At 31.3% G+C, this 14,838-nt stretch overlaps 3 protein-coding genes across 3 annotated transcripts; 1 reads left to right on the top strand and 2 right to left on the bottom strand.

Moving 5' to 3' along the window:
* The first annotated feature begins 410 nt into the window (after positions 1-410).
* Positions 411-4,729, top strand: LOC129910427 (polyhomeotic-like protein 2). The gene is made up of 5 exons (XM_055987809.1): positions 411-631; positions 906-965; positions 1,036-1,297; positions 3,575-3,684; positions 3,741-4,729. The coding sequence occupies exons 2-5, from the start codon at positions 906-908 to the stop codon at positions 4,365-4,367; spliced, it is 1,059 nt and encodes a 352-aa protein (XP_055843784.1). The 5' UTR covers positions 411-631; the 3' UTR covers positions 4,368-4,729.
* Positions 4,730-6,343: 1,614 nt separating this feature from the next.
* LOC129910428 (UDP-N-acetylglucosamine transporter) lies at positions 6,344-8,181 on the bottom strand. The gene is made up of 3 exons (XM_055987810.1): positions 8,017-8,181; positions 7,834-7,953; positions 6,344-7,744 (listed from the first exon to the last, which is right to left on the bottom strand). The coding sequence occupies exons 1-3, from the start codon at positions 8,027-8,029 to the stop codon at positions 6,843-6,845; spliced, it is 1,035 nt and encodes a 344-aa protein (XP_055843785.1). The 5' UTR covers positions 8,030-8,181; the 3' UTR covers positions 6,344-6,842.
* A 3,385-nt stretch (positions 8,182-11,566) lies between these two features.
* Positions 11,567-13,522, bottom strand: LOC129910035 (zinc finger protein 652). The gene is made up of 2 exons (XM_055987278.1): positions 13,311-13,522; positions 11,567-13,248 (listed from the first exon to the last, which is right to left on the bottom strand). Exons 1-2 carry the CDS (start codon positions 13,443-13,445, stop codon positions 12,172-12,174), a joined length of 1,212 nt encoding a protein of 403 aa, XP_055843253.1. The 5' UTR covers positions 13,446-13,522; the 3' UTR covers positions 11,567-12,171.
* Between the last annotated feature and the right edge of the window lie 1,316 nt (positions 13,523-14,838).

Here is a 14,838-nt window from a genome sequence, read left to right as displayed (position 1 = left end):
ACTAGTAGTACTGTACCACCTCCCAAAAGAACAGGGCTATTTTAGCTCAGCTAAAATTTTTCGATAATTTTTGTGGGAGCTAAAATTTATCTCAAACAGCGTACTAGGCTTTAACTTAAAAAAAAACCTAAATAAACACATCAACGAGATAATATGAAAAATGTATTATCTTAATTATTCCACTAGTTCAAGTTATGCTTATAAATTAAAACAAAAATAAATTTTCTCTGAAAAAATATCAATTTTAATAATACACATAATCCACAAACTCGAACGAAAATTGTAATAAATTGTGTATAACACTTTTTCCTAATTACTATTTAAGGACCAAATCTATGGGATATTTTTCTACCTACCTGGCAGTGCCATTTTGTTGGTAAATTAACGTCTGCCATTTTTGTTTCCAAGAAAAATAGTTAATTTATTTTTATTTTTATTACAAAAGTAAAATAGAATAGAGTTCAGTCAGTTTTCGTCTATCAAGTTTATTTTATTCATTTAAAAAGTTAGTTTTAAAGTTAACTAATCAATACAAAAAATAAGAGAAAGAGCAACAATATATGAGATATATAGAATTCTTTTTCTTATATAAAATACAAAAAAAACCAACAAGATTTTCCTTTAATTAAAGGTAAGCGTCTATTTGGATTATTTAAAAAAACTTTGGAAGAACCCTCAAAAGGCGGTAAATTGAAAATCTAATTCATATTTTCCTTACGATTTGCAAAGCTTTCACTTTATTGTCTTTGGGGTGTTCTTCATGTAAAAAAAGGCGGTAAATTACTAGCAACTAAAGGTTTTTCTTAAACAAACTTTAATTTGACCTTAATTAATGATAGAAATAAGTCTAATTAAGTTTATATAACTTGCAATATATGTGTTTTTGAACTTTAAACTTCATCCAGATGAAAAGAGCACGAAAATCTGATGAACCTGCGATTGTTCGTACAACTGGACGAATAAAGGTATAATTTTTTAAATTTGTCAATGAACTATGGACTAGTTCTAATTTCTAACTGTACTTTCATTCTATAGAAAGCAAAAGTCGTATTTGATCCATCGGATAACAATCTGCCCAAACACCTTCGCAATTCAGCTGGTTCTGTACAAAGCAGTCAACAACAATCATCCGACCATGCCAGCGACACTTCGAATGAACGAAAGATTAAGGAAGAAAAGCCGCCACGTATTAATTCGATGAGTGCTTACGATGAAACATGTTGCTATATATGCGGCAGAAGGGAATTGAAGAAAAACAAAAATAAATTGATCTCCTGCAAAGACTGTGACCACAAAGGTAAATCAATTGATTTAAGTGAATATAGAGCTGTGGCAATCGTTCATTTTAAAAGATTTAGGACGAAATTCATATTCGTTACTCAGGTTAAGATTTTTCTCAACTTAAGCATTCATTTGGGGAGGGTTAGATCTTGACTTTTCAAAATATTTTTTTTTCAATCAAACTCACAATGAAATTTGACTGATTTGAGAAAACTATCATTAAAAAATACATATTTTTTAATAATACCCTATTCGATTTTACTTTAATACCCGTGTTTTATTTTCCTTGTGATCCAGATTAGATCATCGTATTTATAAGCGTTACAATAACAAATCTAAATTCTGCTTTTGTCGTAAAGCAAATAAATACAATGATCTGATCTGAATCAAGATGAAATGTTAAATATCGTGTACCACTATTCTTGCTGCGAATAATTACTTGAGGGAATGCTTAAGTTGAGAAAAAACTCAACTTCAGCAAAGATTATAAATTCCGTTCTTAATCATTGAAACATTATGAGCGGAATTCATAGTCGTTACTTCAAGGGAATTGAAAATAGGGCTGTTACTTGAGTAAAGAAAAATTTTGTCTTAAGGAAATTTTTTTTCTCAAACTGGAATATTTGACTGATTTGAATTAACTGTCATCAAAAAAGCATTTTTTTACTTGTTCATATCGTATTTATTCAACATACTCGTCGGATTCTTTGTCCCACTCGTACAACTCAAACACATATTCGCGATTCATTTATTTTATTATAAAATAAAATACAAAAAACAAACTCTCGCAATGACACTTGCGTTTTATGCCTGATTCACAATATTACGAGACTGAGCGTTGCGTTTTTTCTGAACGTTTTCTACATATTTAAAAAAATCGTTTTAAAATCGTTTGGAAATTCACAATACTGCGATTTTTTGTTCTATAAAGTAAACAAAAATAAAAAATCAACAGTATTTTTTGAGAATCGCACTCCGGGCGACGAGATTAGGAGGCAATAACCTTTTATCCATATAAGCTGTCTAGGATATTTTAATATTAAAACTTCATTTTCAAAAGATTGTCATCTCGTGCGTCCTTTTTTTAAATTTTCGAAATTTCAACGCAACGAGAATCGTTTCATTTTTAAAATCGCCAACGAGACCTTCGCAACACTCTCGTCTCGTCGTCTCGCAATATTGTGAATCAGGCATTAATGTCAAATGACTGAAAAAAAAACTTAAACGTTTCCTCAAGTAAAAAGATCTCCTCAGACGTTCACTTGAGAAAAATATCGACTTCAGTGATGACTATGAATAAGGATTCGCTTCAGCAAATGCTTAAGATATTTCTCAACTTGAGTGACGATTTTGAATTCCTCTCATTTTAACGTTTCGCAATGACGGTAAGTTGTCGAATGATTTTGTCCTACCGTAAGATAGCGTTCAAAAATTTTTATAATAAAAGAAAGCTTCTTTTACCGAAATCATTGGACCTTCTCTTTGGGCATTTGTCGCAAAAGTTGTTGCCGCAACTTAACTTACAGCAACATGGTTGCACTATTTATTTGCTAAATTGTTGCACTATCGAGTACAACAAGGTTGCAGTAGCGACGGCAACATAGTTACACTATCGACAGCAACATGAATATAAAATTCGATTTCTATCGAATCTTTTCCAACAAGTTTTAGATACAATAACTAAAATGGTTACATAATCTATTAATTACAATAGTGTTATATAGCAGCAAAGTACTTTCAAACGTTTTTCAAAACACCCAAAACTGGTTCCTGAGGTACTCTCAGATCCACTTCCATTTCATTGGATATAGTATTTTCAACCTTTGTTCTTTGAATCCTTCCTGTAAGGTAAGACTTAAACCAGTTGAACTCATTGCGTCTGACTCCATAAATTTCCAGTTTTTTTACTAATATACTCCTTTCGATAGTTTCAACTTTCAAACGCACGCTTAAATCCAAAAACATTGCTATTACCAAATTTTTACAGTCAATCTCTTTTTTCCATTCATATATTACACAATTCAACGCGGTTTCACAAGAGTGTCTTTTTCTGAACCCAGATTGTTCTTGCACTAAAATAGTCTTGAAGTTGATTTGCCACATAACGCTCCAAGATCTTCTCAAATGTTGGGAGTATATTTACAGGACGAAACTCTTCGCATTTAACCATGTTTACAACTTTTTGAATAGGAATTACAATGGATTCTTTCCAATTTTTTGGAAATATTCCTGAGCACAAAGAATTATTAATTTGTTTTATTCAATAAAGTTTTTTGTTTTCTTTGTGATTTAGCTCATATCTCATGCCTTCATCTGGACTTTGAAGATCATGTCAAGCTGCGTGAAAATTATCGCTGTGATGTCTGCCAAATTTGTTCATCCTGCTATGAAGGCCCTGAAGATGTAAGTTCTCTTCATATTTTATTCCCACAAAATTTGTATTTATATTTTTTTTGCAGGGTGAGCTCATAACATGCACAAAATGTGTCAAGTCGTTTCATTTTTCATGCCATATACCAAGTATGGCACGATTCCCGGCACAAACTAAATGGCTTTGTTCGAAATGTACAATACCCAAAGCAAAATCTTTGCTAAAAGTTTTGGACGTTAAAGCTGCATCACCGCCACAACCACCTACATCGACACAACCATCAAAACCGTTGTCATCATCAGATGTAGACAAGAAGCCAGTTATTGCAGTTGAAGCTATAACCAATAATCATAAGAAAGAAATGGACAATAAACAGTCTTCTCTAAGTCCGAAGTCAAATCTTTCTACAACACCCAGTTCAATTTTGCAGCCTTCAACGAATTCGATTTCAACAGAAGCGAATACTCAGGAAATGTCTGATATTCCGATTGTTAAAAATTGGTCGGCAAGCCAAGTGACTGAATACTTTACAAAATTCTTTCCCAATGAGGCAGATATATTCAATGATCAAGATATCGATGGACAATCGTTGTTGCTTCTTAAACGCTCAGATGTTGTAAATAGATTGGCCATTAAATTGGGTCCAGCGTTGAGGATTTATAATCTTGTTTTAAAAATACAATCTGTGTCGAGTGATCCAACCATAGGCTGGTAGTTCTATTTTTTTTTTAAATTAATTTGATTTTTTTAAGTATTGATTTTTACCTAAAACCATAAACATTTTATGCAATCAAATAATTGTTCATCATAACATTAATGTTTCCTTATGATTTTTTTTTTTTTTTCAAATAGATCTTCCACATTTTGAGTTAATTATCAATTTTTTTTTATCAATAATTTAAAAAAAACTGCAAAAGTTGGATTCTTTGAATTAAATTCATACAAAATAAATGTATATTAAAATTCAATAAAAAAAACAATGTATTTTATTATGATTTAATGAATTAAATAGATGTTTACATTCGAAATGTAATATAATAAAATCTTTCGATATTAAATAAAGCCAATTTTGAAATACTAGTGTAGTTTGCAATCAATTAATAAATCCCTTCGAATATAAACTATTGTTGATAGTTACATTTGCGAGTCAAATGTGATCAAATAAAATTTTCAAAATCGATTATCAATTTCGGTCGAAATATCTTTGATTTTTTTTTTTTGTTCGATGCAAATATCTGAACTTGATTGAAAAATTTATTGAATCGTCCGTTGCAAAAAAAAAATAAAATGTCTTTATATCATATTTTTCAGATAGCAAGACAAGACATTGACCCTTATTGCGAGTGTCGTTCAACTTTCGATGCGATAAAAGTCGATCGAATCGATTAATATCTGGTTTATGTTTCGAAAAATTTGCTATTGTGAGTTATGAACTTGATTTGAATCGATAGCACTTTGATTTGATTTGAAAATATAGAACTAAAAAACATAAAAATATGGTTCACAATAGAGATTCACAATATCAAAATTCATTTTCGATGATCGGCTATCGACAAAAGTCGTCTATCGGTGGACACATGACACTCGCAATAAGGGCCATTAACAAATAGCAGAGTTGGGTAGTTAAAACAAAAAAATGTATATAGCCTACCTAGGCTCTTCCTAGTATATTCAGGTAGAACTCATTGCCCTCTTCTATATAAGCAATTATTTTGTGGATATACATAAATAAAATCAATAATATTCTGCTTAATATAAAAAAATGTAAATCATTCACCTGTTTTCCAAAAAATAAAACGGCTATAGTGATACGCATTTGAACGAAGTTCTTTCAACGATAATCGTTTTACAAAATAGACCCCTGGTGCAGTGTGTTCTTTTGTCTAAAAGACACTAATCCATTGTTTCCTCAATAAAAACTTAAATTATTTGCACCTAAAGCTACCATATACTCCATACCATAATCGACCCATCGCCGTGTGCGCCAGTACCAGAAATTTTATAAAATCTAGTTCTTCTGTATTTGGTTTTAGTCTAGTTCTGCTGTATTTGGTTTTCAAGAAATTTGTCTAAATTCATGGTTCGAAGCAAAAATTCGAGAACAATTACAGAACTAGATCAAATAAAAAGGTTGGTACTGGCAAACACGAGGACCTAATGAAATTGTTTAAGTTGTTGTTCAAAGAGTGACTGTCTTAAATTCCAATCAACAGTATTTAGTTTTAAATAAATAAAGCCACTTACGTACCCTGGAACTCCTTAAGAAAATATATTTCATTAAAATCGATAATATTTTTTTTAATAAGACCGTAACATAAATAAATGATTTTTCAACACCAAATAAACAATTTGCAAAATTAAAAAAAAATTATAAAGATAATCAAACAACTTGTTTGATATAAGTTTTGTTTGTTTTATATATTTTCTTTTATAAAATACTCATGATTTTTAAACAATTTTCATCTTAATCAAAAAAACCACATTTTCTAGGACAAATAAATCACTTAACACAAAATAATTATTATATTTTAAAATCAAGCTTGTTACAAAATACAAACATTATCCTTTAAGTACCATATCGGGGGGGAGTAATAAACGAATATAAATTAAAAGATATAATTATTATATAGTTATATAAGGTTCTTTCATATATTGAAACCTTTTTTAAATTGAGATATAACACTGGGAAAATACAATACAATATTTTTTTATATTTTTATGAAAAAAAATGTGTTTAACTTTGTGCAGAAACATGAAAAAAATATAAACAAAAGTAAATCAGTCTTCATTATCTGCACCGAAGGTATATGATACCGCTATAATTGTGTTCAAGAAGCTGAAGAACTTAATAAATAAAACGGGTATTTTCAAAGTCAAAAAATGAGAATTCCTATCTAATCTACATATATGAATATTATTTGGAACTTTTAAACAATGCACAAAAACATATTTATGCATTTTATAATGTAAGACATATAATTCTCTTCAAAAACATAAACTATAACTCAGTTCATTTAAAATAAAAATACATAATTAATTATATATAGGAAAAGGTATATAATATATAATAAATACTGGCAAATAGGATTCACTCAGTGTGTGATATGATGTGCATGTGTGATTAAAATTTAACTTTACATAAAAAAGGAATGATCTTAGCCAGTAAATTTCATTTGAGTTCGGGGATACCTTAAACACGAGGTAAGAGTTTTTCCTCATCCAAAGACGGTCTAACTGCCAACTTGCCTCCTTTATTCGGATCGTAACCATACAAAAATATCGAAGCTATCACAAGTGCCGCACCGGCAGTAAATTGTAAGGTTAAATTGAAATCGAATAGATAAATAGATGCCACGCAAGATATTATAATTGCAAGAGAAGTTGCAAAGCCTTTTAGAATGTTGTCGGCATATTTCACAACAACAGCAACTATAAGTCCACCACCAGCTTGCAGAAGCACCAGATACCAAATAAATCCATCATAACCAAAGAAGAAGCCATCCTTTAGAATTTTATCCCCATCGTTTAGGAAACATGTAATAGCTCCAAATGGTATACTGAGTAAACTGAGTTGGACATTCCGCATCCAAACAGAGATCTCAGCTCCTTTGAGAATCTTTTCAAAGTATATACCGGCAAACCCAGATAGAAAACATGCTCCTATCGCTGCCCACAAACCAAACATTCGATTTTGTACTGGCCTCGAAGCCGCTGCAGCGTAAGCTACATCCGGTTCTTCGGTTTGAGCTAATTGTACAAAAATTATACCCACAAGTAAAAGAATTAAAGCTCCCCATTGGGAAGACAAGAGTTTGCGACGTAGAATAACTACGGCAAACATTGCAGTTGTGAGAATTTTCAATTGATATGTAACTTGGTACGTGGCTGCATCTAAATGTGATGCCGAAACGTACAACAAGTTATTCTGTACTATGTAAACCATAGATGGTACACATACTTTCAGAGTATCTATAGGATTTTCAATAATAGTCTTTTTTAAAGTTTTGACAAATTTACGTGCATCTTTGCCTTCTTCATTGAATACTAAAAATATGCACGTTATCAATTTAGCCACTTCCGACATTAGAACCGCTGTAATACAAAAAAAAAAAAACATTGGCATTGTAAGTAGGTCAAGTTAATAATAGAAGCTGTGCTAGGGGCATCATATCAAAACTTACCAGTAGAGCTTAGGAACATGTCTTTGGAACGCGTTCGTGAATACCGCATACTGAGGCCGAGTATGGCATTTTGTAATGTTAAAGTGATTAGGCTGACGTATTTTAAAGTATTTGCATTGACTAGGAAAATTTAATTGTTAACATAATTGTAATGTTTTTTTTAGTTTTTTTTTTTTAACTTACCGTGTATAGCCATTGCGCTTTTTTAATTTAAAATAAACAAAGAAATGAAATGTATTATCTTCTTCTGTTGTTTTTGTAGACCGATTAGATACATTTGAAAATTACAAAAATTATACACGTAAACAGAAATTTTTTTGTGGCTGGCAGATGTGTCAACACACACAGCGGGAGATAAGAAAAAAAAAAATGACATTTTGATGAACAGGGATGATAGGGAGGAATTTCTTTTTGATAAGGAGCTGCCAGCATAGCCATTTTTTTTTTAAATAAGTGAAATAATAAAGTATAACAGTTTTGTGAAATATCCTCAAAAGAACCTACTCATGAAAGGAATAAAATTGCCTTGTTCCATGGAGAACTTCCAACAAATTCATTTCTGGGCTGGTGAAGATGTAAACAAACGTTTTTTGTACTGGAAAATAGCTTTTCATGTTGTAATTAGCATTGGAAAAAATGTTATTCATCAGGCTTAAATAAAAATGTTAAATAATCAATAATTTATTCTATTTATAAATAACAAACTTGGAAACATACAAAATATAAACAATGGGCACGTTCAGGAAATATTAGGGACTAGATATTTAGGCAACGTCATTTTCTGAACGGAAATTTGAGTCAGTTGACTAAATTAGTTTGGATTTCATGCTATTGTCAAATTTCGAAATTTATTTAAATTTATTTATTTCGCATGGGTAAGACACCAAATTTCACTTAACTGTAAAGAATAAATAAAATAAATTATAACCGATAATGCACTTTTTAGTTGTTTTTCACACAAATAAATTTAATTTTGCTAAATAAATTCTTTAAATAAAAACAATCTGCTGTCATGTTGACAAAAAAAAATTTTCTAAATTTTTAGGGAAAATTTTCTTGCCTAACTTTCCAGTTAGCTTTCCAATAAAATTACCTGAATTGGAAGGATTTTTTTTGACAGCTGACCAATCAGAGACCGAAATTACCTAAATATTTAGTCCCTAACGTTTCTGAACCTGCCCAATATCTGTTGAAAGAAAAATGATTTATTATTTTTATAAAATAAGCAAAATATTTAAAATGAAAACAACTCAAATGTTATTTAACTTTTAGCTAAATCAGTGTATATAATACTAAGAGCATCGCAGTCCGATCTTCTGTTAACAACATTTTCGTTCTTTTGTACGTGCAGCATTTCTAATAGCATATACGTTAAGAATTATGATTTTCTTGTTGTAAGATTTTTACATTACCAAAACCTGGCCTGTCGTCTCCTTCTAAACAATGTACAGCTAGTGCCGTTTTCTGTGAGTTTCCGGTTCTCACATCTGATTTGTGTCCTGATATCCTATTTATAAATAGTTTATTAATTATTTAACATTTTTATTTAAAGTCCTGATGAAGGGGATAACCATCCCTGAAACGTTGCGCCAAAAATAAGATACAAATAAAATAAAAATGACTTTAAGTCTACAATAAAAAAAATTTATTTGAAATATAAAAAAGTCACCTAATTTGTAAATTTACTAATGATAAGCAAAATTATAGTGGTATTCAATTCATAAAACCGAGTACTCGTTTATAGCAAAATATGGTGGGGTTTGAAAGGAGATACCGATGAATATAAGCCTTGACATGGGATGGAAAACAGAGGCGGTTATAGGGTAACGCATTACACATTCGTGTAGTGCGGCTGAATTTGACGGTACGTCAGTATCTACTACGTTTCAATATTTTGTGAATAGGAATACAACTAGTATTTATTTAGCAACAGAAGGTGTCCATGGCACAGAGGAATAGGTAGTGGACTGGAAACCGGCACCGTGGGTAACAAGCCCACGGCTCAACAGTTTTTCTAAAATCGCCAGTTTAACTGAAGCCACCTGTGCGATGACATAAGATAAATTTCTTCTTTAGAGTAGTTCTCTTTTATATGTTCTTCTGTTGATCTTTATCTTCTTTTTCTTTGTGTTTTAATATCTTGTGTTGTAGGGTAGAAGGGGGAGCATTTGCCAATGGGGTGCCTTTGCCAGCCCAGGTTTTTTTCCAAACCAAAAGAATATTAAATACCGAAAAATAATTTTCTGTTGCACATTTATGATTGCAAACTTTCCACAAAGTTTGACAGCTTTTGGCTGGACACGAAATAAATTAGACGCTTGTGTTAGTTTTTTAATGTTGAGAACCAAAATATGAGGGTACATAAGCGTCGTAAATTTTTAATATTTGTCTTGTTAAATTACTTTGTCATACAAATATCTTTTGAAAATTATGTGTACTATGCTGTGTAGAAGTGATTTTTTTACTGTTTAACTTATAAAAAAGTTATAAGTAAATTTTCGAAAGATTAGCTTGTGGGGTACATTTGCCATTTGTTTTTGGGTAGGTTTTGCTCTGGCAAATGCACCCCATGGGGTACATTTGCCAGAAAGGAGCTTTTTCAAAAGAGGATGGCAGGATCCTACAAAATCAATCAGTTCTTCGTATTTTCAGCTAAAAAGAAGTTTTGTTTATGATTATTGGTTTTATTTGTATTAACTTTTATATTTAGGTAACTGGCAATCCCTCCCCACCCCCGTGGCAAAGCCTCCCGCCTGGGGAGGCTTTGCCACATCACTTTTTGTTTTTTTGAATAAATTATTAAAAATAGAAAAAATTAATATATCAGAATGAAAAAAATATTTAAGTGAAGATAATAAGGTCAATAATAATATCAGATATAAAAAAATTAAAACAAACGTTAAAACTTTGCGTTAAGTCAATTTTCCTAAATCCTGGCAAATCCTCCCCCTTCTACCCTACCAGCGAATGGACTTAGTTTCTAGCGCTGCAGTGTTTCTAGTCCTTCAGATTTATCTTCGGATTAGATAAGATGAAAATGTAGAATATTTAAAATTACATCTTTTAAGCTATAAAAGCGTTATAAATAAGAAACAGAAATTTTCAGCAATATGGCAAAAACAATGAAAAATAATCAAAATAAAATTCAATAATGTTCAATTAAAATAAAGATATAATATACTTTTATCTAAATGAGAAACTTCAATAAGCTTGATGTCAAACTCTATCAAATGCCTTTGAAAAATCAAGTGCAACAATCTTAATCAGCCCTATCGTGAGTTTCACCTGAACAAGATTCCACCCGGAAAAATTAAATTTCACTATTTCCCTATGTATGTAAGTTCCGGGCGAAAAGTTGTTCACGCTCGGACGTCTCTCGGTATTTTAATTTTCAACTTTTTTTTAGGTAATATGCAGCTCTCCTCTCACTTAAATTTTGGAGCCGAACAAGAAACTAGTTTAGTGTAAAATGTAAATTCCATTGGGGTAAAATTTTCCGGTTGGAAAACCTTCCACGTAAAACTCCCGATAGTGGTGAATGTCTCCAAAATGAAGTAAAAATTTGTTTCACTACTCGGTGAGATAAACAAGCAGATCAACAGTGGACCAGTTGCTACGAAACCGTATTGCCGGTCATTAAAGGTTTCTAAATTAATATAGTTGGTCTTACAAAATCTTACCGAATTAAACATGGAAGTTGGCAGTAGAACTATTACACGCAGACAGTTCCAGCTTTTAAATCATGCTCTACTAGACGACAAACATATTTGGCCAGACCTTGATTCGAAACTACTTAAGGGACTTGGGCCATTTGCTGAATCGAAACTTAAATAATTTATGTTGAACATAAACTCTTATTCTCTACTTTTTTCTGTGCGTAAACTGTCACATAAGAGTTTATGTTGAACTTAAATGCTTAAGTTTCGATTCAGCAAACAGCTCTTAAATGTTTGAAGTTTAAATAATTACGGCCACAACTGGAATACAATAAAATCAAATTCTTCATAGAACCATCCATATCCGAGAATTGTAGAAGCCCCAACTCCAACGAAAATATATAAACCAATAAAATTTTCTTATTCAGTACGAGTTTATATACCATTTTATTTTATTTTTATACATAAACTAGAAAATAAGGCTTCTAATAAGAACTTAAATACGAAAAAGTCCCTTTTTTATACCAAATTGAACTAGAATTCCACATAAGGAATAACCTACTCAATATAGATTTAACTAATTTACATATTTTATTTTATTTTTTTCTTAAATAAATCTTAAACTACGAGTATATATAAAAACAATTATTTTATTTACTAAAAACTCCTATGAAAAGTCTTTTTAAATTTCCTCTTCCACTTCACTATTCTTTTTATACGATAACAATGATACATTAGCAGGTACCTTAACTTTGTGCACATTTTTCAAATGATTTCGCATATTACTATTGCTAGTAAACTCTTTACCACACACAACACATTCAAATTTCGCGTGAGCCTCCCGAATATGTGCAAATAGATCTTTTGCTTTTTCAAAAACACTCGCACAAAACTTACATCCATGTGTCTTCCTAACATGCGCAATAAGAAAAGCCGACGTAGAAAAAGCTCTCGGACAATATTGACACAAATAAACTCGACTATCATCAATTGGTAGTTCGCTTTGTGAAATTTGATTAAATATGTCTATATTACCTGCTTTGACTTCGACAGTTTCATAATTCATTATTCTAACATCACTTACAGCCACTTCATCAGTGTCATCGTTATTTGTGTTAATATGAGTTCCAGGGGCAGTTGTCGAACACGCAAATTGAGTGATAACAAATGAACCATTTTTATCAATTTCATTATCAGTTTTGTTACGTCTTTGGTATTTTTTACGAGGTTCAATTGGTTCGTCTTCTTTTTCTGGATTTGGAAATGAATCATAGTTCAAGGGTATATTTGATACATCTTCTTCGGATGGATCAATTTGAAGTGATGACGAAACTGTTTCTTCCACTTCTTCAAGACATATAATTTCTTCATGATCATTGCCTCCTGCAACCTCAGATTCTGTGTAAAGGTCTTCAGGAGGATTCGATTCGTGAATCTCTTCTATTAAATCATTGTGTTCTTCTTCTTCTTCAGTTATAACCTGCTCCTCTATCGTTTGAATATCTTTAATTTCTTGTATTTCCATATTTTGCTCTTCAAAGTTTTCAATTTCCATATCTTGACTGACAACTTCGTCGTCGTCATCTTGTTCTGATTGTAGTTCATCTTCATAAACAACAAGTTTCTCTTGTTCTTGTAATTGTGCAAGATTCATGATTTTTGCATCCGATTCCAAGACTTTTTCGGAAAATAAATAACTTTGAACCAAATCTTGTGTGCATGTTTCGCATATTAATTCTGGGACATGTTCGTCTGTGAACTTTTTTAAAAGAATTATTTATTATTTAAAATTCAGTGGTTTTTGCTTATTATTAATCTTACTTCAATATCTGAAAATCGTTTGATCATTTCTTCGATTGATAAGTTTTTTCCTTGTATATTGATTTCATAGCCATTGAGACTGAAATGTCCAAGATCGAAACATATTCTACAGAGTGTTTGAGTTTTATTTTCCATTTTTATAGTTATATTTTTATTTAATATTTGTTGGAAATGTTTATTTTTTGTAAAAATTAAAAAAAGACCCAACAAAATCAAAACAATGGAATTTGTAAATAAATAAAAAGGCACTACAGCGGCTTCTTTTGATTTGAATAAAGTGACAGGGACAGCTGCCGGTGTTATATTGAATGCATTCAGCTCATTAAAAAAAATCAAGATTTATATTGTCATCGTTATCGATATCGATAACTTGTATTGTTAAATTGAACTAAAATGCAAAGTACAAGATTGGGTGGAAGAAAAAAATTAAAATACATATTAATTTCACACTCCCGTATAATAAAATCTATGCTATCAATAAGTTATATGAACTTATAGAAGCGGTCGATAAATTAGATGAAAAATAAATAAAAACATGGGTTGCCTTGAAAGTCGGTTCACGGACGATAATTATCGATAATTTGTATGGGATAAATTTTAGCTCGGCTAAATTTTTTTGATAATTTGTATGGGAGCTAAAATTTAGCTCGATCTGCGTACCAGGCTTTAGGCCTTGTACGAAGATCGATGTTAGAGTGCGTTTAGCATCTATTTACATCATTTACACTTTGTTCACGTGCGTAAACTTGCTGTTTTTTTATTGGCATATGCATGAGTAGGGGAAGTGAAAACGGTTTGGGATGGACCTAGGCCACCGGAGTAAAAATCAACCACTTTGTCACCAAACCCTCTTTATCAAGAAGACTTTAACTACGATTTTTACGCACTCCACAAAGCAGTGTTCCTAGGGAACAATAATTAAGTTGCGTGGGCTTAATTTGCCAACCTCTGTGTAACCGACTTGATGCATAGTAATTAAGTCCAACGCACCTATTTTCAATTTCTCTTATTAAATACAAATTATAAAAATGTTACTCATAACTATCATTATTTTAATTCATGCATATTCGTTCTTTATTTAAGATATTAAACATCCGCATCCGCATCATGAAGATGTTATCTTTCAAAAATCCTCATTCGTATAAACCGCTAATAGTACAGTCGAAAAAGGTGAAAAAGGGGGTAAACCTTTTGGATTGGAATGAATGCTAATAGAATTTTGTTTTGCTCAATAGCTTCGTTTTGGCATTCTATAACTAACCTCAAAGTCTAGAAAAATCTCATGTCCGCAAGTCGCGATTTTAAAGGTCAAACCACGAATTTTAGATTTTCGAAATAAGAAATAATAGACATCTGGTATTATCCCTACTAACAATTTTGCTTCTATAATGGTTTACAGAAGCAACAATGGCATCTGTAAAGCTTTATAGAACCAAAATTGTTTGTCGGTTTATATACACATATGATACATGATTTAAAGGTATTCTATTAAACCACCCCAATATTCGCCTGCATCCAAAATTCTGCC

This window comes from Episyrphus balteatus, chromosome 2, assembly GCF_945859705.1.
Source record: "Episyrphus balteatus chromosome 2, idEpiBalt1.1, whole genome shotgun sequence".
In the NCBI taxonomy this organism is placed as follows: Eukaryota; Metazoa; Arthropoda; class Insecta; order Diptera; family Syrphidae; genus Episyrphus; species Episyrphus balteatus.
The sequence above is the reverse complement of the archived record's forward strand: the minus strand, read 5'-3'. Positions and strand labels throughout refer to the sequence as shown.